Source organism: Macaca nemestrina, chromosome 4, assembly GCF_043159975.1.
Source record: "Macaca nemestrina isolate mMacNem1 chromosome 4, mMacNem.hap1, whole genome shotgun sequence".
In the NCBI taxonomy this organism is placed as follows: domain Eukaryota; kingdom Metazoa; phylum Chordata; class Mammalia; order Primates; family Cercopithecidae; genus Macaca; species Macaca nemestrina.
The window spans coordinates 173,384,151-173,411,843 of NC_092128.1; the positions used below are offsets into that span (position 1 = coordinate 173,384,151).

Genomic DNA, 27,693 nt, shown 5'->3' on the forward strand with positions numbered 1-27,693 from the left:
CAATGTAGAAGAAAAAGTATAAGTCAAGACAAATTGAATAACATTGATGCCTATGACCAGAAGGAAACCTGGACAATTATTTGGAGATGTGGTGACAGCAAAGGATGGAACTGAGACAATCACAAATGAAAACCAATTCGGGGCCTTATGAAGAGAATCAAAGTGGCAGATAAACATCATTGAAATGTGAGGGAAAAAATAAATGAATTTCAGATTCAATGCATCTAATATGAGTTCCATGGTCCTAACAGATTCTCATTCACATGTGTGGCAGCCTGGAGAATTCACATCTCGGATCTTAAATTACAGGAGGCTTAAATAACCAATGACCCTACCTGCTGTGTTCTAAAAGTTAACACTGCACTTTTTGGGAAGGCTTGCTTTCTCTGGGCTGCTCCCAGGCAAAGACTGAGCACAGTGGAGATATAGGGATTCCTGGAAGATACTTGACAGCCAGCTTTGACTCAGGGTTTCCTCAATGACCTTAAAGAGCTACTGTCCCCTGCATAGGTCTCAAGCACTTCTTTCTCTTTTTCTTTCTCCTTCACTTGGGCCAGAGCTATGTCCAAATCTTAAAACTCTCCCAACCTCTCCCAGGGGAGACTCTGGAAAGAGAAAAAATGCAGAATGTCTGTAAATATTGAATCTTGTTTATACTTTTTAAAAAGTGATACTGTTTGGATTTGTGTCCCTGCCCAAATCTCAGGTCAAATCGTAATCCGCAATATTGGGGAAGGCCTGGTGGGAGGTGATTGGATCATGGGTGTGGACTTCCCCTTTGCTGTTCTCATGCTGGTGAGTGAGTTCTCATGAGATCTGGTTGTTTAAAAATGTGTAGCACTTCCCCCTTCACTCTCTTCCTTCTGCTCCAGCCTCGTAGGACTGCCTGCTTCCCCTTCATTTTCCACCACGATTGTAAGTTTCCTGAGGCCTGCCCAGCCATGCGTCCTGTACAGCCTGCAGAATTGTGAATCAATTAAACCTCTTTATAAATTACCTGCTAATTTATAAAGAAGTAGTAGTTTATAGCAGTATGAAAATAGACTAATACAAAAAGTAAACCAATTTTTTGATGGATAGTAAAAAATTTAAACTGAACATTTTATCTCGAGTATGCCAATCAGGGTAAACAACAAAAAAATTATTTCAGTTGTTCAATGATTTAAAGAAACAATAAAAAAACCTTTTGAGTTTAGTTTTGGAGCTTATATTCAGACACTCTCCAGGTAATGTCCGCTAAAACCCATTTTTTCAGCCATCTCCACCTTAGTTAGACTAGATCTACACCATTCTCCTATTATTTCACATGTGAGTTGATGCCTTTTATCAAGATTGGTAAATTCCCAACTGTACTCTCTTCAAATATTGTTTCTGCCCCATTCTCTCCTCTTTCTTTTGCTTAGATACCTATGATAAGCAAGGTACACTTTTTATCTATATTACATATGACTCATACTCTTTTTTTCTATTTTCAATCTTTATGTAGAAGTATTGGCTTTTGCTTATTGAGGTTGTAACCTGGACGGTTAGTGAAAACAAGATTTTCCAGCATGTTAGAGACAAGTTGACTGGTATTTTAGAAAAGAGAAGCAGGTAGGTGCCAAAAGTTGTAATTTTCAACTATGGATGAGACTCTGTTGAAAACATATCTCAAATATCCAAAGCCATTATTCATAGCCCAGTGAAAAGAATCATCTGTCAAAAGATCAGAAGGCTTTTGATGTATATCCCTGAGCCATATATTTTATGTGAAAGATCTCAATTTTTAATTGTTGATAAATAATTCAGTTAAAAAAAGAAACAACAATGATGAGGCTCCATATTAGACAAAACAAATAATACGATCTCCAAGATTAAGTGAGTCCAAAGTCGTGGCATTTACAAGTTCTTCTTAAACTTTTATGAAATTAATGTGAACAAAGTTTTAGAGATTTAGAGGCAGAGAGAAGGGAAGAACACCTCTTTTCACAATAACTGGTTCAGAAAAGGATTTTTGAATAAGGAACCTGGATTAACTGAAGACAAATTCACTAAATCCCTCAGTTTCGCCTGAATAAATTCATGCTCCCCATTTAACTCGTAAGTTTGGTATTCAAGATTATTTTAAAGAGTTACGTTTGAAACAAAAGAAAGGGGAAGGAATAGTTTCCAAACCTACTTTCTAAGGCACAATGTAAGGAGAAATCAACTGCTATAGAAAAATAGAAAGTAACTCACGGAATAGATACTTGAATTGGCCGTATTTGCTTCTTTCTTCATTCTTCTTCCTTCTGGAAGGCCTATATTAAGTTACTTTTCAATATCGCCACACATTTTAATCGAGAAAATTTCTAACATTATTGTTGTAAGTTTATTATATTTTATTATAAAATAAAACCATGACAGTACACTTTCTTTGGTCCTGAATATAATTTAACTACTTGTATTTCAACATAGAATATTTTGTGAATAAACTTACAGAGTGGCTATCCTCAAAGAATATGACAAAGCTGTCCAATTTTTATTTTTCAATATGGAATCTATAATTCAGCAGAGGCAAACAAACAAATGAACAAAACATAAAATATGACAAGTGAAAAAAGAAAAGAACAAAAGATAAAATCAAACTTAAGCACAGAAGAAAAAAAAGAAAAATAGAGGGAAAGAGAGTCAGAGGAAGAGAGAGACAGAAAATAAGAGAGGAACATTCATCTACCATGCTGAGGAAAAGAGGACTAGGGAACAAAGAAACTTCCCATTTTCATAGGAAAATGTAGGATGGTACCTGGTTCTACAAGTGGCAAAAAGTCATTGAAAACCAGTAGTATGGAAAGGTAGAGACATTCTAAGAAAGTAGAAGCCCTGGATAATTATAAAAGTAGCTGATAAATATATCAAAGTTCATAAGATTTGCTAATTTTGAAAATTTTTGCTCATGAAGACATTGAGACAAGACACATACCAGCTTGAATGCAATAGGGAAAAAATTCTGAAATTCCTGAATTAACTTTTTGTTTCTCTTTCACTTGTTTCCTCCCTTCAGCAGATAAGCATTTAGCTGTTTGGCAGAATAGAGATGGACCTCAAATTGATCTTCTCTGTAACTGTGTGTCAGTCAAACTTCTTTTTGTTATCTTGTCTTTAAATACATGGCAAGGTTTCTTTCAGTTTCTGGCCATTTCTTTCTATCTCTTTGGTTTGCCTGTTCTTGATCTTTCTTCACTGGATATGAGACACACTTTATAACTGTAGTACTTAATGTATTAATTTTCTCTTACTGCCCTAAAAAATAACCACAAAGTAATTTTGGAGTATAGCAATGAATGGTGACAAGACAGATCATTTTCACAAATGTTCTCATCCAGGTAGAAACTAATCCATCGCACCAGAAAAAAACTAATGTTATCTCTTTCCCCACTCTTAGGAGGAAAACATCCACTAGCAAAGCCAGATGTGAGTACACAGGAAAAGAGGCAGGTAGCATGTGCCAAAGAAACAGGAAGAGCTTTCCTTGTCATGATGAACTAGACATTAACGTAAAACAGTCATAGCATTTCTGACATAAGTGCAGTTCATTGGCTTTGTGCTGTAACACCAAAATTATAGCACCCATAAATACAATACATGGAAAAGTATTCAAATGCAATTACAGACAAGATTATGGAGTTACATATATGTAAATGAGGGACCACAAATATGTAAAGGATGACTCTGTTGGGCACCACACCTATTGCTGAGAGGATATAAATGCCCTTGTCCAGGATGCAACATTAAAACTCAGAATCTTCCCGGGTACACTCAACTGAACTCACATCTCATCAGCATGTCCTACAACTGCTGCTCTGGAAACTTCTGCTCCCGCTCCTTTGGGGGCTACCTGCACTACCCAGGCTGCAACCCCTACAGCACTGCACTCTGCTCTCCCAGCATCTGCCAGCTGGGCTCCTCTCTCTACAGGAACTGTCAGAAGACCTGCTGGGAGCCCACCAGCTGCCGGAAATCCTGCTACCGCCGCAGGACCTCCATGCTCTGCAGTCCCTGCCAGACGACTTGCAGCAGATCTCTAGGCTTTGGGTCCAGCAGCTGTCACTCCCAGGGCTATGGATCTAGGAGCTGCTACTCGCTGGGAAGTGGATCCAGTGGCTTCAGATTCCTGAAATATGGAGGTTGTGGTTTTCCTTCCCTGAGTTATGGATCCAGATTCTGCTACCCAAACTACTTAGCTTCTAGAGCCTGGCAGTCTTCTTGTTATAGACCAATCTGTGGATCTCGCTTCTATCAATTCACCTGCTAAATTTCTAGATCCTTTTGAGTATTGGGATCAAAGTCTCTACTGAATGCAGCCATGTTTTCATTCTTGCCAGTTCCCAATATCCTTTTATTCTTCTTCCACCAGCTTCTTGCATCACCAACTTCTGGCAGACTGTGAAATTAATAAGTAACCTAATATTAAGTTCTAATATCTTTACCATTGATCGAATATATGCTATCTGATTTTCATCCAAAAACTGTTGAAAATGGAAATTTTAATCTAATAAATTTACGTAATCTGGCACCCAAATATATTGTTCACATTGTTATTATTTTATTATTACTATTTTGCTTACATTTTTGCATTCAAGAATTTTGGAGATTTAAGTAAAAATCAATATGACTGTGTAACTGGATTTGGGGCACATATAATGTGACAGATTTGAGATCATTTCTCTTGAAATTAGGTATGTTGTCTATTAAGAGTAATCATTTCTGGAAAACCATAGTTTGCATCTGCAGACTTGTCTCAACAGCAGTGAGAGTTGTCTAAGAATGAAGGACATGCATTTCTGCTGATATAGGAAAGCAGATTTGATGAATAAACTAGAAATGTAGACAACAAGACTAGGATGTAATTTATAAGGTAAACTGTATGCTTATACTAAAGGTTACTTAAAGTCTAGTATCTGAATGTGGATTTTCAACCAAGAGAAAAGTGAAGCTTAAACAACTGCTAGGACAGACACTTTGCTCTTTGTTAGCAGGCATAAGTGCCAAGGTTCCTACCTCCCACTGGTAAGGAGAGTAAGGATCGTTCACCAGTGATCTTAAGTGGGAATGACTGGGTCCAGGAGGCTTGGGTAACCTACTGATGCGTCCTCAAGGCTCAACCCCAATCAAGCTAACGGCAACACACCTAAGCCATGTTGAACACGCATTTATATCCATTAGTCTTACGTGGATCCTCCTCTCCCCAGAACAGAGCTAATGTCAAAGATTTGGGTTCAAACAGTTTATGTAGCACAAGATCCCAGGAAGCAAGTAGGAGACACTATGGAAGATGAAAGAATCAAAGAGGAAAATCTAAAGAAAGGGTGCATTTTTGAGTTTACTTTATGAAGAGCAACTTGGCTCAATCTTGTAAGGACCTTTTAGGAGCATGTAGAATGACTTGGAATTGTCCACCACAGGATCAGATCAACGTGGAAAAACATTTATCCATCCACTTCTTTCTCCCATTGGCTGAACAACATCCAAGATGTGTAATTTTCAGGAACCTTATAATTATGCAAGGGAAGAATCACAGTGGACTCCTTCTGTTTTCCTAGTTGTGACCTGGGAGAAGCCCGGGTACAGTAAAAGTGGTGTTGCATATGATTGAGGGCAGATGTTGTCTACATAAAGGTGGTTGGGTGGTTGAAGCCAACATAAAATGGTTTGCATTGCTATGCCTGTGGTCATAGGTGAGTGTATACCACACAAGAAAGCGAAAGACGTATCAGGTAACAGATTTTCATTTAATAACTATCCCTATGAAAAGACAAATATTATATACTATAGACCTTTACACGCATGGGGGAATGGAGACTCTAAAAGGGTTTAAAACTGGCCAAGGCTTATAGAACAAAGATCTGGTAGAATATGATCTCTTGAATGAATCTTGTTTTGTTATTCTTTTCTGTTTTTTCTTTTCTTTTTATTAAAAAAATACAACTCCTAGTTTAACCAAGGAATACTTAGTATTTCTAGTACTGCAGAAATACTACAAAATTACTATTCATCTAAATAGATATAATCCACTATTGGATTTATTTGTTTAGCCTCATGAGTAGTGTCAGTAATAAAGAATGAAAATACAAATAAATTTAGAGTTTAGGAGAAGAGCTCCAAAGAAGGTGAACTAATTTATTTAAATAACATTTTAACTATTATAACAAATACTAGAGTAATAGAAAAATATTCGATGGCACCTCAGGAAGAAAATGTTAGGAATTCTGAGTGCTATGACATATCTTAACATTTTAATTATTATAGTGAGTATAACTTAGTTTTTTCAGATTTAGGATCCAAGATGATAGATATAAAGTGCTGCCTTCAATAATACCAAACATTATGAACAAGAATGGTGAAATTGCAGACTCTTGTGACATCTCACTAATAATGTAAATCAGAGTCCCATTTTGGTGAGGTTGGACTGAAGGAGAATAAAACCAATCAGAGTGAATTTATGGCAATGTTCTTTTATTATTATTATTATTATTATTACACTTTAATTTCTAGGGTACATGTGCATAACATGCAGGTTTGTTACATATGTATACTTGTCCCATGTTGGTGTGCTGCACCCATCAACTAGTCAGCACCCGTCAACTCGTCCTTTACATCAGGTAGAACTCCCAATGCAATCGCTCCCCCTCCCCCCTCCCCGTGATAGGCCCCAGTGTATGATGTTCCCCTTCCCGAGTCCAAGTGATCTCATTGTTCAGTTCCCACCTATGAGTGAGAACATGCGGTGTTTGGTTTTCTGTTCTTGTGATAGTTTGCTAAGAATGATGGTTTCCAGCTGCATCCATGTCCCTACAAAGGACACAAACTCATCCTTTTTGATTGCGGCATAGTATTCCATGGTGTATATGTGCCACATTTTCTTAATCCAGTCTGTCACTGATGGACATTTGGGTTGATTCCAAGTCTTTGCTATTGTGAATAGAATAAACATACGTGTGCATGTGTCTTTATAGCAGCATGATTTATAATCCTTTGGGTATATACCCAGTAATGGGATGGCTGGGTCATATGGTACATCTAGTTCTAGATCCTTGAGGAATCACCATACTGTTTTCCATAATGGTTGAACTAATTTACAATCCCACCAACAGTGTAAAAGTGTTCCTATTTCTCCACATCCTCTCCAGCATCTGTTGTTTCCTGACTTTTTAATGATTGCCATTCTAACTGGTGTGAGATGGTATCTCATTGTGGTTTTGATTTGCATTTCTCTGATGGCCAGTGATGATGAGCATTTTTTCATGTGTCTGTTGGGTGTATGAATGTCTTCTTTTGAGAAATGTCTGTTCATATCCTCTGCCCACTTTTTGATGGGGTTGTTTGTTTTTTTTCTTGTAAATTTGTTTGAGTTCTTTATAGGTTCTGGATATTAGCCCTTTGTCAGATGAGTAGATTGCAAAAATTTTCTCCCATTCTGTAGGTTGCCTGTCCACTCTGATGGTAGTTTCTTTTGCTGTGCAGAAGCTCTTTAGTTTAATGAGATCCCATTTGTCAATTTTGGCTTTTGTTGCCGTTGCTTTTGGTGTTTTAGACATGAAGTCTTTGCCCATGCCTATGTCCTGAATGGTATACCTAGGTTTTCTTCTAGGGTTTTTATGGTATTAGGTCTAACATTTAAGTCTCTAATCCATCTTGAATTAATTTTTGTATAAGGAGTAAGGAAAGGATCCAGTTTCAGCTTTCTACTTATGGCTAGCCAATTTTCCCAGCACCATTTATTAAATAGGGAATCCTTTCCCCATTTCTTGTTTCTCTCAGGTTTGTCAAAGATCAGATGGCTGTAGATGTGTGGTATTATTTCTGAGGACTCTGTTCTGTTCCATTGGTCTATATCTCTGTTTTGGTACCAGTACCATGCTGTTTTGGTTACTGTAGCCTTGTAGTATAGTTTGAAGTCAGGTAGCGTGATGCCTCCAGCTTTGTTCTTTTGACTTAGGATTGTCTTGGAGATGCGGGCCCTGTTTTGGTTCCATATGAACTTTAAAGTAGTTTTTTTCCAATTCTGTGAAGAAACTCATTGGTAGCTTGATGGGGATGGCATTGAATCTATAAATAACCTTGGGCAGTATGGCCATTTTCATCATATTGATTCTTCCTATCCATGAGCATGGTATGTTCTTCCATTTGCTTGTGTCCTCTTTTATTTCACTAAGCAGTGGTTTGTAGTTCTCCTTGAAGAGGTCCTTTACATCCCTTGTAAGTTGGATTCCTAGGTATTTTATTCTCTTTGAAGCAATTGTGAATGGAAGTTCATTCATGATTTGGCTCTCTGTTTGTCTGTTACTGGTGTATAAGAATGCTTGTGATTTTTGCACATTAATTTTGTATCCTGAGACTTTGCTGAAGTTGCTTATCAGCTTAAGGAGATTTTGGGCTGAGACAATGGGATTTTCTAAATATACAATCATGTCATCTGCAAAGAGGGACAATTGGACTTCTTCTTTTCCTAACTGAATACCCTTGATTTCTTTCTCTTGCCTGATTGCCGTAGCCAGAACTTCCAACACTATGTTGAATAGGAGTGGTGAGAGAGGGCATCCCTGTCTTGTGCCAGTTTTCAAAGGGAATTTTTCCAGTTTTTGCCCATTCAGTATGATATTGGCTGTGGGTTTGTCATAAATAGCTCTTATTATTTTGAGGTACGTTCCATCAATACCGAATTTATTGAGCGTTTTTAGTATGAAAGGCTGTTGAATTTTGTCAAATGCCTTTTCTTTTTCTATTGAGATAATCATGTGGTTCTTGTCTTTGGTTCTGTTTAAATGCTGGATTATGTTTATTTATTTGCGAATGTTGAACCAGCCTTGCATCCCAGGGATGAAGCCCACTTGATCATGGTGGATAAGCTTTTTGATGTGCTGCTGAATCCGGTGTGCCAGTATTTTATCGAGGATTTTTGCATCGATGTTCATCAGGGATATTGGTCTAAAATTCTCTTTTTTTGTTGTGTCTCTGCCAGGCTTTGGTATCAGGATGATGTTGGCCATATAAAATGAGTTAGGGAGGATTCCCTCTTTTTTTATTGATTGGAATAGTTTCAGAAGGAATGGTACCAGCTCCTCCTTGTACCTCTGGTAGAATTCAGCTGTGAATCCATCTGGTCCTGGACTTTTTTTGGTTGGCAGGCTATTAATTATTGCCTCAATTTCAGAGCCTGCTATTGGTCTATTCAGGGATTCAACTTCTTCCTGGTTTAGTCTTGGAAGAGTGTAAGTGTCCAGGAAATTATCCATTTCTTCTAGATTTTCCAGTTTGTTTGCGTAGAGGTGTTTATATTATTCTCTGATGGTAGTTTGTATTTCTGTGGGGTCGGTGGTGATATCCCCTTTATCATTTTTTATTGCGTTGATTTGATTCTTCTCTCTTCTTTATTAGTCTTGCTAGCGGTCTGTCAATTTTGTTGATCTTTTCAAAAAACCAACTCCTGGATTCATTGATTTTTGGAGGGATTTTTGCGTCTCTATCTCCTTCAGTTCTGCTCTGATCTTAGTTATTTCTTGCCTTCTACTAGCTTTCGAATGTGTTTGCTCTTGCTTCTCTAGTTCTTTTAATTGTGATGTTAGAGTGTCAATTTTAGATCTTTCCTGCTTTCTCTTGTGGGCATTTAGTGCTATAAATTTCCCTCTACACACTGCTTTAAATGCGTCCCAGAGATTCTGGTATGTTGTATCTTTGTTCTCATTGGTTTCAAAGAACATCTTTATTTCTGCCTTCATTTCGTTATGTACCCAGTAGTCATTCAGGAGCAAGTTGTTCAGCTTCCATGTAGTTGAGCAGTTTTGATTGAGTTTCTTAGTCCTGAGTTCTAGTTTGATTGCACTGTGGTCTGAGAGACAGTTTGTTATAATTTCTGTTCTTGTACATTTGCTGAGGAGTGCTTTACTTCCAATTACGTGGTCAATTTTGGAATAAGTGTGATGTGGTGCTGAGAAGAATGTATATTCTGTTGATTTGGGGTGGAGAGTTCTATAGATGTCTATTAGGTCTGCTTGGTGCAGAGATGAGTTCAATTCCTGGATATCCTTGTTAACTTTCTGTCTCGTTGATCTGTCTAATGTTGACAGTGGAGTGTTGAAGTCTCCCATTATTATTGTATGGGAGTCTAAGTCTCTTTGTAAGTCTCTAAGGACTTGCTTTATAAATCTGGGTGCTCCTGTATTGGGTGCATATATATTTAGGATAGTTATCTCTTCCGTTGAATTGATCCTTTTACCATTATGTAATGGCCTTCTTTATCTCTTTTGATCTTTGATGGTTTATAGTCTGTTTTATCAGAGACTAGTATTGCAACCCCTGCTTTTTTTTGTTCTCCATTTGCTTGGTAAATCTTCCTCTATCCCTTTATTTTGAGCCTATGTATGTCTCTGCATGTGAGATGGGTCTCCTGAATACAGCAGACTGATGGGTCTTGACTCTTTATCCAGTTTGCCAGTCTGTGTCTTTTAATTGGAGCATTTAGTCCATTTACATTTAAGGTTAAGATTGTTATGTGTGAACTTGATCCTGCCATTGTGATATTAACTGGTTATTTTGCTCGTTAGTTGATGCAGTTTCTTCCTAGCCTCGATGGTCTTTACATTTTGGCATGTTTTTGCAATGGCTGGTACCGGTTTTCCTTTCCATGTTCAGTGCTTCCTTCAGGGTTTCTTGTAAGGCAGGCCTAGTGGTGACAAAATCTCTAATCATTTGCCTATCTGTAAAGGATTTTATTTCTCCTTCACTTATGAAACTTAGTTTGGCTGGATATGAAATTCTGGGTTTAAAATTCTTTTCTTTAAGAATGTTGAATATTGGCCCCCACTCTCTTCTGGCTTGTAGAGTTTCTGCCGAGAGATCTGCTGTTAGTCTGATGGGCTTCCCTTTGTGGGTAACCCGACCTTTCTCTCTGACTGCCCTTAAGATTTTTTCCTTCATTTCAACTTTGGTGAATCTGGCAATTATGTGTCTTGGAGTTGCTCTTCTCGAGGAGTATCTTTGTGCGTTCTCTGTATTTCCTGGATTTGAATGTTGGCCTGCCCTACTAGGTTGGGGAAGTTCTCCTGGATGATATCCTGCAGAGTGTTTTCCAGCTTGGTTCCATTTTCCCCCTCACTTTCAGGCAACCCAATCAGACGTAGATTTGGTCTTTTAACGTAATCCCATACTTCTTGCAGGCTTTGTTCATTTCTTTTTCTTCTTTTTTCTTTTGGTTTCTCTTCTCGCTTCATTTCATTCATTTGATCCTCAATCACTGATACTCTTTCTTCCAGTTGATCGAGTTGGTTACTGAAGCTTGTGCATTTATCACATATTTCTCGTGTCATGGTTTTCATCTCTTTCATTTCGTTTATGACCTTCTCTGCATTAATTACTCTAGCTATCAATTCTTCCACTTTTTTTTTTAAGATTTTTAGTTTCTTTGCGCTGGGTACGTAATTCCTCCTTTAGCTCTGAGAAATTTGATGGACTGAAACCTTCTTCTCTCATCTCGTCAAAGTCATTCTCCGTCCAGCTTTGATCCGTTGCTGGCGATAAGCTGCGCTCCTTTGCCAGGGGAGATGTGCTCTTATTTTTTGAATTTCCAGCTTTTCTGCCCTGCTTTTTCCCCATCTTTGTGGTTTTATCTGCCTCTGGTCTTTGATGATGGTGACGTACTGATGGGGTTTTGGTGCAGGTGTCCTTCCTGTTTGAGAGTTTTCCTTCTAACAGTCAGCACCCTCAGCTGTAGGTCTGTTGGAGATTGCTTGAGGTCCACTCCAGACCCTGTTTGCCTGGGTATCAGCAGCAGAGGCTACAGAAGATAGAATATTTCTGAACAGCGAGTGTACCTGTCTGATTCTTGCTTTGGAGGCTTCCTCTCAGGGGTGTACTCCACCCTGTGAGGTGTGGGGTGTCAGACTGCCCCTAGTGGGGGATGTCTGTCCCAGTTAGGCTACTCAGGGGTCAGGGACCCACTTGAGCAGGCAGTCTGTCCGTTCTCAGATCTCAACCTCCGTGTTGGGAGATCCACTGCTCTCTTCAAAGGTGTCAGACAGAGTCGTTTGCGTCTGCAGAGGTTTCTGCTGCTTTTGTTGTTGTTTAGCTATGCCCTGTCCCCAGAGGTGGAGTCTACAGAGACAGGCAGGTTTCCTTGAGCTGCTGTGAGCTCCACGCAGTTTGAGCTTCCCAGCGGCTTTGTTTACCTACTTAAGCCTCAGCAATGGCAGGCGCACCTCCCCCAGCCTCGCTGCTGCCTTGCCACGATATCGCAGACTGCTGTGCTAACAATGAGGGAGGCTCCATGGGCGTGGGACCCTCCCGGCCAGGTGTGGGATATACTCTCCTGTTGTGCCCATTTGCTTAAAGCGCAGTATTAGGGTGGGACATACCCGATTTTCCAGGTGTTGTGTGTCTCAGTTCCCCTGGCTAGGAAAAGGGATTCCCTTCCCCCTTGCGCTTCCCAGGTGAGGCGATGCCTCGCCCTGCTTCAGCTCTCGCTGGTCAGGCTGCAGCAGCTGACCAGCACCGATTGTCCGGCACTCCCTAGTGAGATGAACCCAGTACCTCAGTTGAAAATGCAGAAATCACCGATCTTTTGTGTCGCTCGCGCTGGGAGTTGGAGAATCATATTTTGTATTTTCTTTACTTTAGGCCTTGGCTCACACCGGCAATGTTCTTGAGTAAAGTAGCAATATAGAGTGTAGAAGCAGCCTACGATGTGTAAAAAATATTGATAAACATAAGAAAATTCCTTTCATATGCTTTTCTATATAAAACAATACAAATTATTACTTAAAAGTAAATGAAACAGGAGCTCAAATATAATACAGCAGAAAAATGTGAACATGGTGATTGATGAGGTATGGAAAAGTATTGATTGCCAGTACAATTTAGGATATATACAAAGTGTTTTAAAATTTTTCAAATTACATCTTCTACTTTTATTGATAGAGATTGAAACTGACTCAGATATAAAGTGAGTTATGTATTCACCACAACTAAAACTGTGCGTCTTCTCCACAGGACTCTTACTTTCTTTACCATGATGTCCTTAACAAAATGTGTACTTTTTATCATTATGGATACAACAAATAATCATATCTTCAATATTTAACTTTTAAAGTAACTTTACATTAACTTTATCAAACCGAACATTATGAACTTTTTATAGCTTTACTTGTTTGTTTTGGGGGGGGCTAGGTGAAGAAATCAAAACATTTTTAGAATTAATTTATTTTCTGTTTGAAGCATTTGACAGTTCTAATATAAAACTGAATTCATTTAATCCTTAGTAATTTGTTTTTCCTGCTACTGGAGGGGCATATCATTAACTATTGGTTCAATTATTTTCTGTACATGCACAAGAAAATGTATAATTTAACATGAGTGAAAATGACTTAAAACAGTTATTTGACCTAAATGAAAATGTCTGTATAAGGGTGATGTATTGACACACTTTTTGCAACTGTTAATAGTAAATAATCATCTTAGGACTTGGCCTTCTTAAACATTTTTCTGTCTTTTGAAGTAGATACTGATATATCTTCAGTAACTCTTCAGTAAAACTATGTCTTTTACTTTTCATGTGGTCAATGATATCACCTACTCTCATTTGAATAATAAATATCATTAAAGTGTTGTACACATTCATGCAGTCATCATCAACTGGATTTAGTGGTAGAAATTCAGAAGCCAACTTTTTTTTTTCCATTAAAAAATCAGCTTTTATTTTTGGCTTATTTTCCTTTTCTTCTATCTACAAAATTTAAAGAAGAAAAACATTACTGAATAATAAAAAATAGTTGTAGATTTAAACAATACAAGACATGGCCAAATCACTGTAGCAAGAGCATTAAGATTATCCTTTATCTGTGGCTTTGTGGCAGTCCAAATTTCACGCCCATACTTCACGTGCACCTAGCCAGTAATTCTCAAATTTCCCACTAACTCCACCTGCTGTTGGCAGCTATATTAATAGCTGGAATAAACACGAAAGATGAAAAGTCTTCTAAATTAAAAAAGAATATAGAAAATTTTACTCTTGATGAGAATTGCTGCATCTTGCTGCTATGGAATGGGCCATTGCACTACCAGCTAGGTTTGAAGAACAAATGACCCTCCACCTCCACCCAGACTTGAATGAGTAGGCTGACCTATCACTTGTATGTAAGTGTAATTTATTTCTCGAGTGATCTGTCTGCATGTTCTCTTTGCAAGAAAAACGATAATTTTTAGCTAGGTGTGGGGGTGTGTGCTTCTAGTCCTAGCTACTTGGGAGGCTGAGGTAGGAGGAATGTTTGAGCCTGGGAGGCAGAGGTTGCAGTGAACCGAGATTGTGCCACTGCAGTCCAGCCTGAACCATAGCACTATATGTTGTCTCCAAAAAAAAAGTGATAATTCTATTTTGTTTAGAAATTTTAAGAACAATTCTAAGCATTCTGTCTTCTTTCAGATTTAACAATTGAATAAAGTAAAAACTCTGCTCACTGTGCATGCTACTTTTCCTTCACTACATGAAACCATGACAAAAGTAAAATAGAAATTTCCTAATCATTATTTATGTTAATATATTACTGATTATAAATAAATAAAAAGTTAAAAATCTGAGACAGTGACCAAGTGGTATTAGATACTGAAACAACAACAATAACAAAAATAAACCAAGGCACATGGTTACCCGGTAGGTAAATATCTAGGTCATCCATTTAATAATGTTGTTCTTGACTTAAATGATAAAACATTTGGGGCTTAACTGCTAATTCAAGGATTATCAACTACATGAATGTTTAGCCTAATCCGATAATAAGAGAATATTTGCATTGGTGTTGAATTTTATTTTTTCAAGAAAGTGCTGCCAACCAAATAACTCAAAAAGTAAGAGTAAGTTGAGACTTTATCGAATTTATATAGCTGATTATATAAAACAGGTTGGCCCTACTTGCTAATGAATATTGAAATATGTTAGCACTTTCATTTGGAGAATTGATTTCTTACCTGGCACTAAGGCTAGGGGATCTGGAGTCCTCAACAAATCTAACTCACTAAAATCTAACATTTTATTGGATATCCTCACTCTGAATTCTCATATATTTCAGAAAATATTTTATAAAAGTATTCTTTCTTCCAAAATTATGTGATATAATCAATTTGACAGTCATTGCAAATGTCATTATTTATATAAAAATATTGACATTTCTAACTCCCTGCAGAAAAAGAAGACCACGGTGGTTAGTTTGTTTGTAGTCTTAAAAATGTGTCCTCTTCATTTTATCATGTGAAGACATTAATAGCTGGAATAAACATGAAAGATGAAAAGTATTCTAAATTAAAAAAGAATATGGACAATTTTACTCTTTAAAATTAAAAATAAATTAAACTTTTATTTTAGGTTTAAAGGTACATGTGAAGCTTTGTTACATAGGTAAATTCGTGTCACAAGGATTTGTTGTACAGATTATTTCATCACCCAGGTATTAAGCCCAGTACCCAGTAGTTACCTTTTCTGTTTCTCTTCTTCTTCCCACCCTTCTCCCTCAAGTAGACCCCAGTGTCTGTTGTTTCCTTCTTTGTGTTCATGTGTTCTCATTATTTATCTCCCTCTTATAAGTGAGAACATGCAATATGTGGTTTTCTGTGTCTATGTTAGTTTGCCAAGCATTATAACCTCTAGCTCCATCCCTGTCCTCACAAAAGATACGATCTCATTCTTTATTATAGCTACGTAGTAGTTCATGGTATATACGTACCACATTTTCTTTATTCAATCTGTCATTGATGGCCATTTAGCTTGATTCCATGTCCTCGCTATTGTGAATCATGCTACAATGAACATTCGTGTGCAAGTGTCTGTAGTAGAAGACACAGAAAAACCCAGCCGGATATTTAGTAGTTTTTAAGACAAAAAGTAAGCAAAGAATATTAAAGCAGATATGCCGATGTAATGTTACCCAGTTTTATTTAAACTTACATCCTTCACTTTGTAAAATTTAAAGCAACTACTCTAGGGGAAATAACTAGGAGACACAGTAGGAGAAGTGTGCTTTGATGTGGCACATCTATATAATTATAAATAAGCAGTTTTAACATCTTTCTCCAGTGAATATTTTCTAGTTACTGGAATTTAGATTATTCGTAATCTATCATGGGTAGCAGTAGACATCAAATTCATAGGCAAATGATAGGATAGGAGAGCAATAGACGGTATGCATATATGGATACGGACACAGGTATTGTGTTTAAGTTTCTGGCTCCTCAAACATAATTACTAAAAGTCATATTCACAGGCTGGATGGTAAGAAGCAGACTGGCAGTAGAAGAGTAGAAGGTTGGGTCTATAATTTAGGGTTGGGTGTATAATTTAGGGATGTGAAAGCACTGGGACAACAACCCATGGATTAGAATACACTGGATACAAAGCCCAGGGATGGAGAGCCACAGCCAAAAGACTGAAAGCCTCTGCATCCAAAGCCCAGAGATCCAGAGTAAGTCATCTGGCAGGGACTGCAGAGCATGGAGGCTCTAGGGCGGTAGCAGGAGGTCTGGCAGATGCTGGACACTACACAGTATGTCTGGAACCCAGGGAGTTTCCAGCAGGTCTCCTGATAGCCTCTGTAGAGAGAAGAGCCCAGCTGTCAGGTGCTGGGAGACCAGAGGTCAGGTGCTGTAGACCAGGTTGCTAGGGTAGGAAGAGCCACAAGAGAAGCCTGGGTAGCGCAGGTAGCCCCCACAAGGTGGGAGGAGAAGTTTCCAGAGTAGCAGTTGTAGGATATGTCGGCGGGAGAGTTGACTTATAATGACAGTGTTATGACTTTGAATGTCACTTCTTGGACCTGGGGACTTATATACCCTTAACATTGGGTGTCATCCACATGGCACATAAAAACAGGTTACCTGCCAACTATAAATGAATTAAAAAGATCGTCATAGTCAGACATATATATTACTTGTGATTTTACAACTAGAAAGTGCAGTAATGTTTGTGCCTTGGGATTCAGATAATAGTGTTGACTCTTTAAAGCTATTACTCATCTTCCCTTACCAAAGGTCACTCTGCAGATAACTCAGAGAATTGCTTTAGAGGTAGACAGTGTCTGGGTTAAGGGAAGCTGCCTTAATTAAAAATAATTGATACCCGTTTCACAATCTGTCTCAAAATTGTTGCCATCTGGTGTACAAAGTTGCCAGCTAACCGATCTATTCATAGTCATTTCTTTTAAACAAAAACATACATTCATTGTCACCGCAAAGTAGCAAGCTAACTTAATGAAGAATATCATCAGAAAGCGGCGACTGATATGCAAAATATAATGTCTTTTTAAAAATCAAACCTCAACTGGAACGGCTTTAATGAAATATTAACTGAGATTCCCTTATTTTGCATGGTCCTGTTCAAAACTGTATGCAGACTATTAGGAGCCAATCTTAGCTTTTCTTTCCTTGGGTGTGTGTTTACCGTTGAGTGAATTAAAAATAATAAACCGCTTCATGTATTTTGGAATGGTCGAGATTATTCATCTAAGATGCTGAAAAAGCATTAAAAATAAAAACAAATCATGTGGCAAAAATTCCTAGTGTATTTCTACCTCTGATCAGAGTCAGTGTTTCCCACTAAAAGAATTGCCCAGAATCTGGAAAACATTCCTGTTTTAAAGAAAGTTTACAAAGTAGCTCCCTTAAAGTGGTGAGACAAAGGGAGCATCTTAAGAAGATTCTTCCCTTGCCTCAAAAGTAACATACATGACTTTGACGTACATTATTTTCAGGTGTTTCTGACAAGTGTTACAACACTTCTAAAATAATGGTCATATTTTCTCATGTTCTGTGACTTGTATTTCACCTCGATGTAATGGTATAATGAAGACTGATATGTTGAGGAAGAGGAGAGATTGAAATTTATCTTGCTGTGGTTTCTGTGTTGTTTGATTTGCTCATTTTTAGAAAAACGTTTCCATTCCACTTCTGAACGAAAGTAGTTGAATGCAAAAACATCCATACTTTGAGAAAAGAACGTGCGACGTTACTTAATATCCGATCCCACGGAATATTCTTCTACTGAAATTGCTTACACAGGAGTGGATGACACTAAAACAAGCAAGCAACTTCAATTTAGGTGAGCTAAATATTCGTGTGGCTATTTTGATATTCAATATTTTATTGACAAATACAACAGGAAGATTTGGAATCTACTAGAATGCTTTTTGCTATTCATAATTGAGAAGCCTAATAAGAACTGTTTATTACAGAAACACAGAACAAACTATGTTACCTAATAAATGAAACATGATTGGAGATATTTGTCTCCTCAGCAGTTTAGACTCATAAAGTCTACAATTTGGAAGGAAGTTGAGCAATTATCTCCAGCCTCCTGTCAGATTGAAATTCCACTTACAACTCCTAATTAGATTTTCCCAGGGCCCTCAATATGGAAATATCATTAATTACAACAGCAACTCATTTTAGATTTTTAGCTGAATCTTCCCTTAAAACTTTGACCTAGTAATCCTAATTCTTCATAGAAGGGAGTCTCAGTTCACTTCCACTGTAGAATACATCAGTTCTGAAGATGGATGTCTTAAGAGGTTTGCCCATTCCCACAGGTTAAGCCATTTCATGTATCCGTGGCCTATCTCTATTTACAGTTTGCTTTGATGAACTTTCTGAGTGATTCCAGAAAAATCCTCATTACTCTAGTACTGTAGGCAGAATATATATATCAGTTGATACATCAGAGGTCACAAAGGCATTCACTCTCAATTACGCATTATCACCATACATCCTTCCCACCCCTTTATTTCAATTTATAAAGTCATTTGTTACTATAAATTCTTCAAATATTTTATCTTTCTGTGAAGACTACGTGGGATAGACATTTGCCTCATTTCTTGCTTTTCTTTTCCCTCTGTAGTAAAAATGTCACCCTCTGAGAGAAAAGAAAGGAAAAGATTAAAGATTTACATTTTAAATATAGTGCTTATTATTTTGCTCTCAGTAACATCACCACCACCAAAAAATTACTTACACCTTATGGGGATAAATGGTTTTTTATAATCAAACTTAATGATGATTTCTATGAAGAAGCAAATCAACCTCTGAGTAAGGGATTTCTTTAGTAGTTTTACAATGTAAACTTCAAAGCACTTCTGCAATAATTTGACCATTCTTAAATCCTCATGTGCACAAGAGTGACTTGGTTACTTGTGTTATAAGAAATCTAAACTCAAATATGTTAGGCACTCATGTAGCATGTCTACCAAATAAGGATTGTTATTGGGCTATTTCTTGTAATGGTTCAAAGATTTGAAAGAAGAAATAGATATTGAATTTTTTTTCTGTTCTCCATTGAATTTATAAAATTGGAGCAAGATAAATGTCCCTTCCAGATTACAAGGTATTTTTTAGATCTTTACAAATACCAGAACTCTCAGTGTGTTAGCCATTTGATCCAAGTTCTAGAAGGACAGGATGAATGAAGCATCGATCTTTTTTTTTTTTTTTTTTGAGGGGGGATGGAATCTTGCTCTGCCACCCAGGCTGGAGTACAGTGGTACGATCTTGGCTCACTGCAACCTCCACCTCCTGGGTTCAAGCAATTCTCCTGCCTCAGCCTCTTGAGTAGCTGGGATTACAGCCACCCGCCACCATGTCTGGCTAATTTTTGTATTTTTAGTAGAGACGGTGTTTCACCATGTTGGTCAGGCTGGTCTCGAACTCCTGACCTCATGATCTGCCTGCCTCAGCCTCCCGAAGTGCTGAGATTACAGGTGTGAGCCTCCGCACCCAACCCTCTGAAGCATCAGTCTTATAGGTACAATTATGGTGGTTTTCATTCTACCCAAGCAAGATGAATGAGAAATGGCATTTTTGTTTCATGAACAACTGCTTTGAAAAATTAATGAAATTCTTTCATGTAGACGTCTGCATTCATAAAAAAATGTTATTTGAATGTTAATATATTTCATTTTGACTGGAGCCTAATTAAGTGTTCTCATTAAAATGGGCACTTGTGACTACATCTATTGCTAGAGTATGTAAGTGTGCAGTATAGAAGGTAACATTCACACACACACACTCCTCACTGCAACTCAACTGAACTCAGAACTCCTGTTAACATGTCTTACAACTACAGCTCTGGAAACTTCTCCTCCTGCTGTTTTGGAGGTTACCTAGGGTATCCAGTTTCCATTTATAATTCGTTCTACCCCAGCAATGCCATCTATTCTCCAAATACCTGCCAACTGGGCTCCTCTCTCTACAACGCCTGTCAGGAGACCTACTGTGAGCCCACCAGCTTTCAGATATCCTGCACTTTGGCCAAATCCTATCAGACATCCTGCTACCACCCAAAGAATTCCATCTTCCGCAGTCCGCACCAGACTAACTACATAGGATCCCTTGGATGTGGAAACACTGGCCTTGGATCTCTTGGTTATGGAAGCATTGGCTTCCCATCTCTGGACTGTGGGTCCAGCTTCTACCACCTAACTATCTTTTCATCCAGGAATTTCCAGGAAACTTGTTACTAACCAGCCTTTGGGTCTCGCCTTTTTGAATCAACTTACTGAATATTCTCCATTCTCTCATGATTATTTCTGTACTCTGTGGAACTGTAACACTCAGCCTGTCCAATATCTGTGATTGTTGACCATCTACATCAGTAGGACTCAGCATCCTACCCCTCTTGGAAGTATATGGTTGAACAAGGACAAATTAATCTTGACCTAGGACCTTTCCTAAATCTGACAGGAGATATATCTTGAATTTCAATTTTTGTGCCAATGCTCAGGATTATTTCTGTTATCATCTTTCTAAAATTCTTCTCTCATTATTTTCCCAGAATTCTTCCACTGAAATGTATTTCAAATAGTTATAATATTTTAAATAACCTTATGTCTTTAGCATGAATTCTGGTATTCCATTTTATTTTATTAATATAATACACTTAGGCTGGGTGTGATGACTCATACCTGTAATCCCAGCACTTTGGGAGACTGAGGCTGGTGGATCAGTTAAGGTCAAGAGTTCGAGGCCATCCTGGCCAACATGGGGGAAACCCATCTCTACTAAAAATATAAAAATTAGCAAGGTATGGTGTGCACCTGTAATCCCAGCTCCTTGGGAGGCTGAGGCAGGAGAATCACTTGAACCTGAGAGATGGAGGTTGTAGTCAGCTGACTTTTTGTTTGTTTCATATGTTTTATTGACAGTTTGTTGAATAGCAAGTAAAGTGTAGGCCGGGTGCGGTGGCTCACGCCTGTAATCCCAGCACTTTGGGAGGCCAAGACGGGCGGATCACAAGGTCAGGAGATTGAGACCATCCTGGCTAACATGGTGAAACCCTGTCTCTACTAAAAGTACAAAAAACTAGCCGGGCGAGGTGGCGGGCGCCTGTAGTCCCAGCTACTCGGGAGGCTGAGGCAGGAGAATGGCGTAAACCCAGGAGGCGGAGCTTGTAGTGAGCCGAGTTCGCACCACTGCACTCCAGCCTGGGTGACAGAGCAAAGACTCCGTCTCAAAAAAAAAAAAAAAAAGAAAGTAAAGTGTAAAGAAAATTTAAATATATAACCTATCTCATGTTTTAAGAGATTTAAGTCCCCTCATAAGTGCATTTTTTATATATTTGCTTCAGAAAATTTTGTTTTAGTCTTTCATTGAAAAAAGTATTTATTGAGGTCCTATTAAATACCAAGCATTATACCGAACAAAGACACAAATTCTCTGCTTCCAGAAGTTCACACAACTACAATTATAACTTATATGGCGAATGGAATAATGGGGATGAAGACAAGATTCAGTAGGAACACAAAGAAGAAGAACTTCAAAAACACTCGGATAAAATAATATAAACCCATTATTGAGAATAGAGTAAGTTACATTCAATTTTTGAAGAATAAATCTTACTGATCTGTTGTGTCCATTACAGTCTCTTGAAAAGCAGCTGCCAAATAGGATTAAACATAAAAAGGATTTACTGGTGAAAATGCCAGTGATGGATAATGGGGAGGTAGTTGGAGAGGTCTGGGAGAGCCATACTACTATGGTGTATGTCTAGCCTCAGTGAACGACAGAGGGAAGTAAGTTTGGCCTAGAAGAAACTTCTTTAAGAAACTCCTTCAGGGCAATTCTAAGAAAGTTTTGGCAAGTCACCCATCAAAGGAGCCTTACATATCACCAAAATGGGGCCTGCCTTAGCATCCTTGCCAAGAGTACTTACTAACAAGAACGAATGACAGCACAACCTTGGCACAAAAGTGACGGTAGATTCACATACCAGCTGCTGTAGCTAATCAATCAGTAATGCTCCCTGAAGCAGGAGATTTAAGAGGTACATTTGCATAGCTTCCATCTTCATGATATTTATTCTGATCCTAAGTAAGCTCAGCACTGATAAACAGTGGTAAAATAATAAATGATAACTTGGAATTTTTCATGTTTTTCTTACTTTGATGAAAATGTCAATTATTATGTCAGACCCTGTACAGGACCCACTGAATGAAAATCTAACCCTACTACTGAATAAGAGAAAATCGAGAATTATTAGATGGTCATCTTTGATTGTAACTGATGCATTAAGCAGACAGGACTCAGGACAGAATTAGGAAATTGCTTCATTTTTTTTTAACAGCACTGAATTTAGAGCTCTATCTTCCCTGAATCGTCGAACAACACAATAGGTAGATCTATTATCACATTAAGATATTAAGAAAAATTTTCATTTCATGTTAGTAATTCAAAGTTGCATAATTACAAAACCAGTCTTACAGCCACAATCAAAGCTTCTCCCTTTCCCCTCAGTCTAGGCCTGTCATGTGTTTCCAGAGGCCACCAGCGGTTTAAAGAAGACTACTTTTTTTTTTTAATTTCTATACTCCACCTTGCCTTCCATCAATGTACTGCTCCTTGCTTCTGTTTGATTCAGAAAGATACAATGGGAGGAAAGAAAATGACAACCAGGGCCATCTTCCTCAACATGATGCTTTAGACCACCTGTGTCAACAAGGACTGTGTTGTTTGCCTCTGGAAACTTTTACTGGGAAGAGATAACATCAGACAATAGCTCATTTCCCTGCATGCTTCAAGAAATTCCTATAGACTAATCTGTTGGAGCCAATAGCCTGAAGACCTGAATAAACAGTTCCCTAATTAAGCAACAGTTTAGGTATCAAGAAACTCATGTCAGCTTCCTCTCTTTGCTGTGTCCATCAATTCTAAACTATTATATTATAAATATACCTAATTCCAATCAGTTCTCAGCCTTGAAAGACCCACCTTAAACCAGCTCAGCCCAGAATCTCATTTCTAGCACCTTTCTGTGGAAACACAGAAAAGACTTATAGTAGCATTCTTCTTTGTGGCAGGGAGCTCAGACATACTTCATTTCGTCTTAACAGATTTTCTGGTGATCTTACAGGTTTTTCAACAGGGACATTAAGGTTTGTGCATTTAGCCAGGACTCAATCTTTGCCATTGAATATCCTCTGTTATTATGCACTCTGTAATGTATAAGCATGTAATGTTTGTGTCCTTCCTCCAAATTCATATGTTAAAATCCTAATTCCCAATGCAATGGTATTTGGAGAAGAGGCCTTTGGGAGGTAATTAGCTTATGAAAATGGAACCTTCATGTGGAAATTAGTGCCTTTATAAGAAAAGACACAAGAGGTTTTCTTCTGGTCTCTGTGCTCTCTGATACATGAGGACATAGAGAGAAGGTGGTCATCTGCAAATCAGAAGGAGAACCATTTCTAAAAACCAAATTGGCCAGCACTTTGATCTTGCACTTTCCAGCCTCCAGAACTGTGAAAAATAAATTTCTCTTGTTTGAGTCTCCAGTCTATGGTATCTTGGTCCAAACTGACGAAGACACCACAGAGTTAGCACACCCTTCCATGACTTCTCCCTGAATCCTCATCCCGAGTTCCCTCCTGCTAGGGCTCCATCCCACCCAGCTTTCTTCTGCTAGGATCCATTTGTCCAGGAGGTGGCTTTCTTGGCCCATAGGAAACACACACTCACAGCTGTCAGGCCTCTGAGCCCACGCCAAGCCATCGCATCCCCTGTGACTTGCACCTAAACGCCCAGATGGCCTGAAGTAACTGAAGAATCACAAAAGAAGTACAAATGCCCTGAATCACAAAAGAAGTGCAAATGCCCTGACACGCCTTAACCGATGACATTCCACCACAAAAGAAGTGAAAATGGCCCGTACTTGCCTTAAACGATATTATCTTGTGAAATTCCTTTTCCTGGCTCATCCTGGCTCAAAAAGCTCCCCCACTGAGCACCTTGTGACCCCCACTCCTGCCCTCCAGAGAACAACCCCCCTTTGACTGTAATTTTCCTTTACCTACCCAAATCCTATAAAACGGCCCCACCCTTATCTTCCTTCCCTGACTCTCTTTTCAGACTCAGCCCGCCTGCACCCAGGTGATTAAAAAGCTTTATTGCTCACACAAAGCCTGTTTGGTGGTCTCTTCACACGGACGCGCATGACAACAGCACTGCCCGTGGTTTGTGATTTGGTCCTAGAGCAGGTGTCTTCCACCCAGCTAATTATAATGGCTCACTGCTTTAAGAGTATGCTAGTCTAGTATCAAAACTCCAGGAGATACAGAAATACTCAATTTTCTGCCTTGTCGTCTTGGTGGGCAAACAATTCCAGAGACATGTCGTTTTCTTTTATTAGTGTGACACTTTCGGTAAATGCATCCTGTACTTACTACTATTTTCATTAGGTAAACTTGTTTTCTTAGCTTCATGTTTTTTGTTTTTTGTTTTTTTCTGGAAAGAAAACAGAGTTTAGAGAGGAATGGAAACATGACATCTCATGTCTTGAGAGATTTACATCCCATCATAGAGCATTTAATCATATAATTGCTTTAGAAAATGTTATTTTCAGTTAGACATTCATTGAACATTCGTTGAGTTCCTATAACATAAAACATTTTTGTTATAGAGAACGACACTACCTTCTGTCATTCCAGCCAGCCACCACACACTCTGTGAATGGGCCTCTTCACCTTCTCTCCTTTCCCAAAGAGAGGGAAGCCGTGTATATATATGTTTCTCTTTGTGTGTTACATGGGTAGTATTATCCCACAAGAATAAAACTTATTTCAGAGTAAATCTCTTTCTCTTATAAATGTCTACATTGCACTTAAGGGGTATAAGACTCAGGAAAGCTGTAAAGCTGTCATGGCCACCTCTAATCATGGAGATGTGACTAGGACTGGGATATATTGTCATTTACCAATATTTGCCCTCAGCTTTGGGGACTCTACCAAACTTGTAACTTATGTGAAAAGCACCCTATAAAATCATTTTACATAAAGATAAAATAAAACTCATTAAATAAGCTCAATAATGAGAAAGTGACATGAGTAACTATAATCCTATATGAAATACCCTGGATATTCACAAATATAGAGCCGTGGTGAATAAAACCATACTGCCATGGAATACATGATTTTTCTATAGAGCTTTTCTTCTAGATCAGGAATTGAGAAATGATGGCTGATGGGCCAAATCCAGCTACTACCTGTTTCTATATATGAAATTGATCGGAATACAGCCACAAGCATCCATTTACATATGGTCTATTCTGACTTTCATGCTACAGTGGAAGAGCTGAGTGGTTCAGACAGAGACCATATGTCCCTTAAGGCCTTAAATATTCACCATCTGGCCCCTTTCAGGAAAAAAAAAAAAAAAAAAAGTTTGCCAACCTTTGCTTTAACATGATGGAGCTTGCTTCAAAATTGTTACCACAATGCTCCAATTTCTGGTAACTACAATGAAGGTACATCAGTTAATCCTTCTCATTTCTTTTCTTTGACTTCATCTGTACTTTGGAGCATCAGCTGGAGCCTCAACATCAGTATAAATGGCTACTATGTTCTTTTAAAATTTGAAAACAACAAACATCAACAAAGTGTTTCACAGATTCTCAAAGTTTTTCCATTTAACTGAGAGTGCTGAGTTTTGTGATGAATAAACAGAACTCCTTCTAGGTTTCACAAATTATAATCATATGAAATATCCAGGATTTATTATTATATAGCAAGTGCACAGTGTGAATCATTTACTCTCCAAACAATGCTGTAAGGCAAGTTCTAGTATAACCTCCACTTTGCAGATGAAGAAATTGGGGCACATACAGGTTAAATAAACTTTCCAGCAAAACAATGCTGCCAAGTGATGGAGCCTGTAACTGCATTTGGTTTACCTCTAGAACATGTGCTCATAACTAGGAAACTGTCTTATTAACTTTTTATATTTCTCTGACATGATAAATGGCTAGTCAATGACTTAGGGAAGAAATTGATGAACAGATATTGCCATTCTGTACTCACAGAGCACTGAAGCTCACAGCCACATTGTCAAATGTTTTTATCTTAGTCTTTCCCTAAAGGGATGTCTCCCATTTGCACTCCAATCTGTGAAAGATCCTTTGCTTTTCTGACTGGTTGCATCTACAACATGTTATTTTATCCAGAAACTTGCCTCATACCTTTAGCTTTGGCTCAAAGGAAGATAGTCATAGCCTCGAATGCACAAGAAAATATCTGACTACCTGAGTTCCACATTCCCTCTGTTTTGCCATTTCTGAAGGATCATTAAGTCAGCTGTCTGCGTTTCAATGAAAAAGCAACTCTTTTCAATTATGTAGAAAGATGAAGAGAGAATAGAATATTGAAATGACAACCTAGAGACAACTTCTAGAGCTGAATCCATCATTCCCTATGTAACCTTGCGCAAATTATCTTACCTCCTTGAGCCTCAGTTTCCTTATTTGTTAAGTGAGGATGTTGTATTGATTAATTTTTAAGGTATCTTGTCATTTAACTTTAAAATTAGAAATAGAATTCACATTTTTAAAAGTATGACTTGGTAGTTAATGAAAACTAAAATAATCAGGCACATAAATGATTTTAATAGATTTGTTGACATTATGAAGGTAATACACTTGTTCCTACATATGTAAACCAATTTATTGCAAATATATTTTATGTATTTAGTTTTATCTATTTATAAATACTTTCAGGATTTTCCAATGGTCTTGTTAGGTCACAGAAGTTGTTCACCACCACAGCGTTCTTTCTCTCACTTTCTTGGCTAATGGGCCGTCTACTCAGGGTTCCCCTAGCATTTTCAGAGTTTGATGAAATACTACACCTGGATGGAGTAGGGAGTCTGACTTCCTGAGTGCTTCTCCAAAACATACTTCAACGGGAAATGTGGTTGAATTACCCTCACAATGAACCTGATCAGTAGTAAGAGGAGATACTAGAACAGGAAAAGACACGTTTCCCCTTTCTTCCCTATCCCATCAATTTCCTTGAGGTGTATTTTTTCTTTGCAACTGCTCCAGAGAAGTCGCCAATGTTTAACAAGCATGCCTGCCAAGTGGCTTGCCTTATGCCTCATTATGAAGTAATACTCAGGGCACTAACACACCGCACACCATTGCATTGCATTTTGTTTGCTGCACTTCCATGCCCCTTTGCCACGGCCTTGCACTCCCCAAATAGGGTGAGTCCTTAATGCTTACCTCAGGTTCTGCATTAGTCAGGTTCTCCAGAGAAACAAAATCAGTATGATCTTTCTGGAATAATGAGTGAGAAAGAGAGATGGAGAGAGAGAGTGAGAGAGAGAGAGAGAGAGAGAGAGAGAGAGAGAGAATATGAGGAATTGGAGACTGGAAAGTCCCACAGTCTG

General features: G+C 38.3%; 2 protein-coding genes and 2 long non-coding RNA genes across 9 annotated transcripts in view; 2 read left to right on the forward strand and 2 right to left on the reverse strand.

Annotated features, from left to right (window-relative positions):
• Positions 1-27,693, forward strand: part of LOC112425049 (keratin associated protein 13-4) — a 179,750-nt gene that overhangs the window by 12,170 nt on the left and 139,887 nt on the right. For 2 of the 6 annotated variants that reach the window (XR_011622775.1, XR_011622774.1), the window contains exon 3: positions 17,917-18,088. The exons of 2 other annotated variants lie outside the window; for them this stretch is intronic. Coding sequence is in view for 2 of the 4 variants with exons in the window: in XM_071095583.1 (XP_070951684.1) it covers positions 3,803-4,273 (471 nt within the window). In the remaining 2 variants the exon portion in view is untranslated. Of the gene's footprint in view, positions 1-3,403; positions 4,280-17,916; positions 18,089-27,693 lie in introns of those variants that run through there. 2 more of the 6 variants (XM_071095583.1, XM_071095582.1) reach the window with 1 other exon arrangement.
• On the reverse strand, positions 4,316-13,680 carry LOC139362987 (uncharacterized). The gene is made up of 3 exons (XR_011622783.1): positions 13,586-13,680; positions 12,544-12,690; positions 4,316-4,402 (listed from the first exon to the last, which is right to left on the reverse strand). It is a non-coding gene; the product is annotated as an uncharacterized lncRNA (long non-coding RNA).
• The window catches only part of LOC105472752 (uncharacterized), a 47,737-nt gene continuing 35,774 nt past the window's right edge, over positions 15,731-27,693 (reverse strand). Inside the window, exon 3 of the long non-coding RNA XR_011622782.1 lies at positions 15,731-15,825. This is a non-coding gene — a long non-coding RNA (uncharacterized lncRNA). The remainder of the gene's footprint in view (positions 15,826-27,693) is intronic.
• On the forward strand, positions 20,035-20,742 carry LOC105472751 (keratin associated protein 15-1). Its single transcript, XM_011726278.2, has one exon. The coding sequence runs from the start codon at positions 20,088-20,090 to the stop codon at positions 20,499-20,501; it is 414 nt and encodes a 137-aa protein (XP_011724580.1). The 5' UTR covers positions 20,035-20,087; the 3' UTR covers positions 20,502-20,742.

What these genes read in the sequence shown, in the direction of transcription:
- LOC105472751 (XM_011726278.2), top strand. Translation starts at nt 20,088, where the DNA reads ATGTCTTACAACTACAGCTCTGGAAACTTCTCCTCCTGCTGTTTTGGA.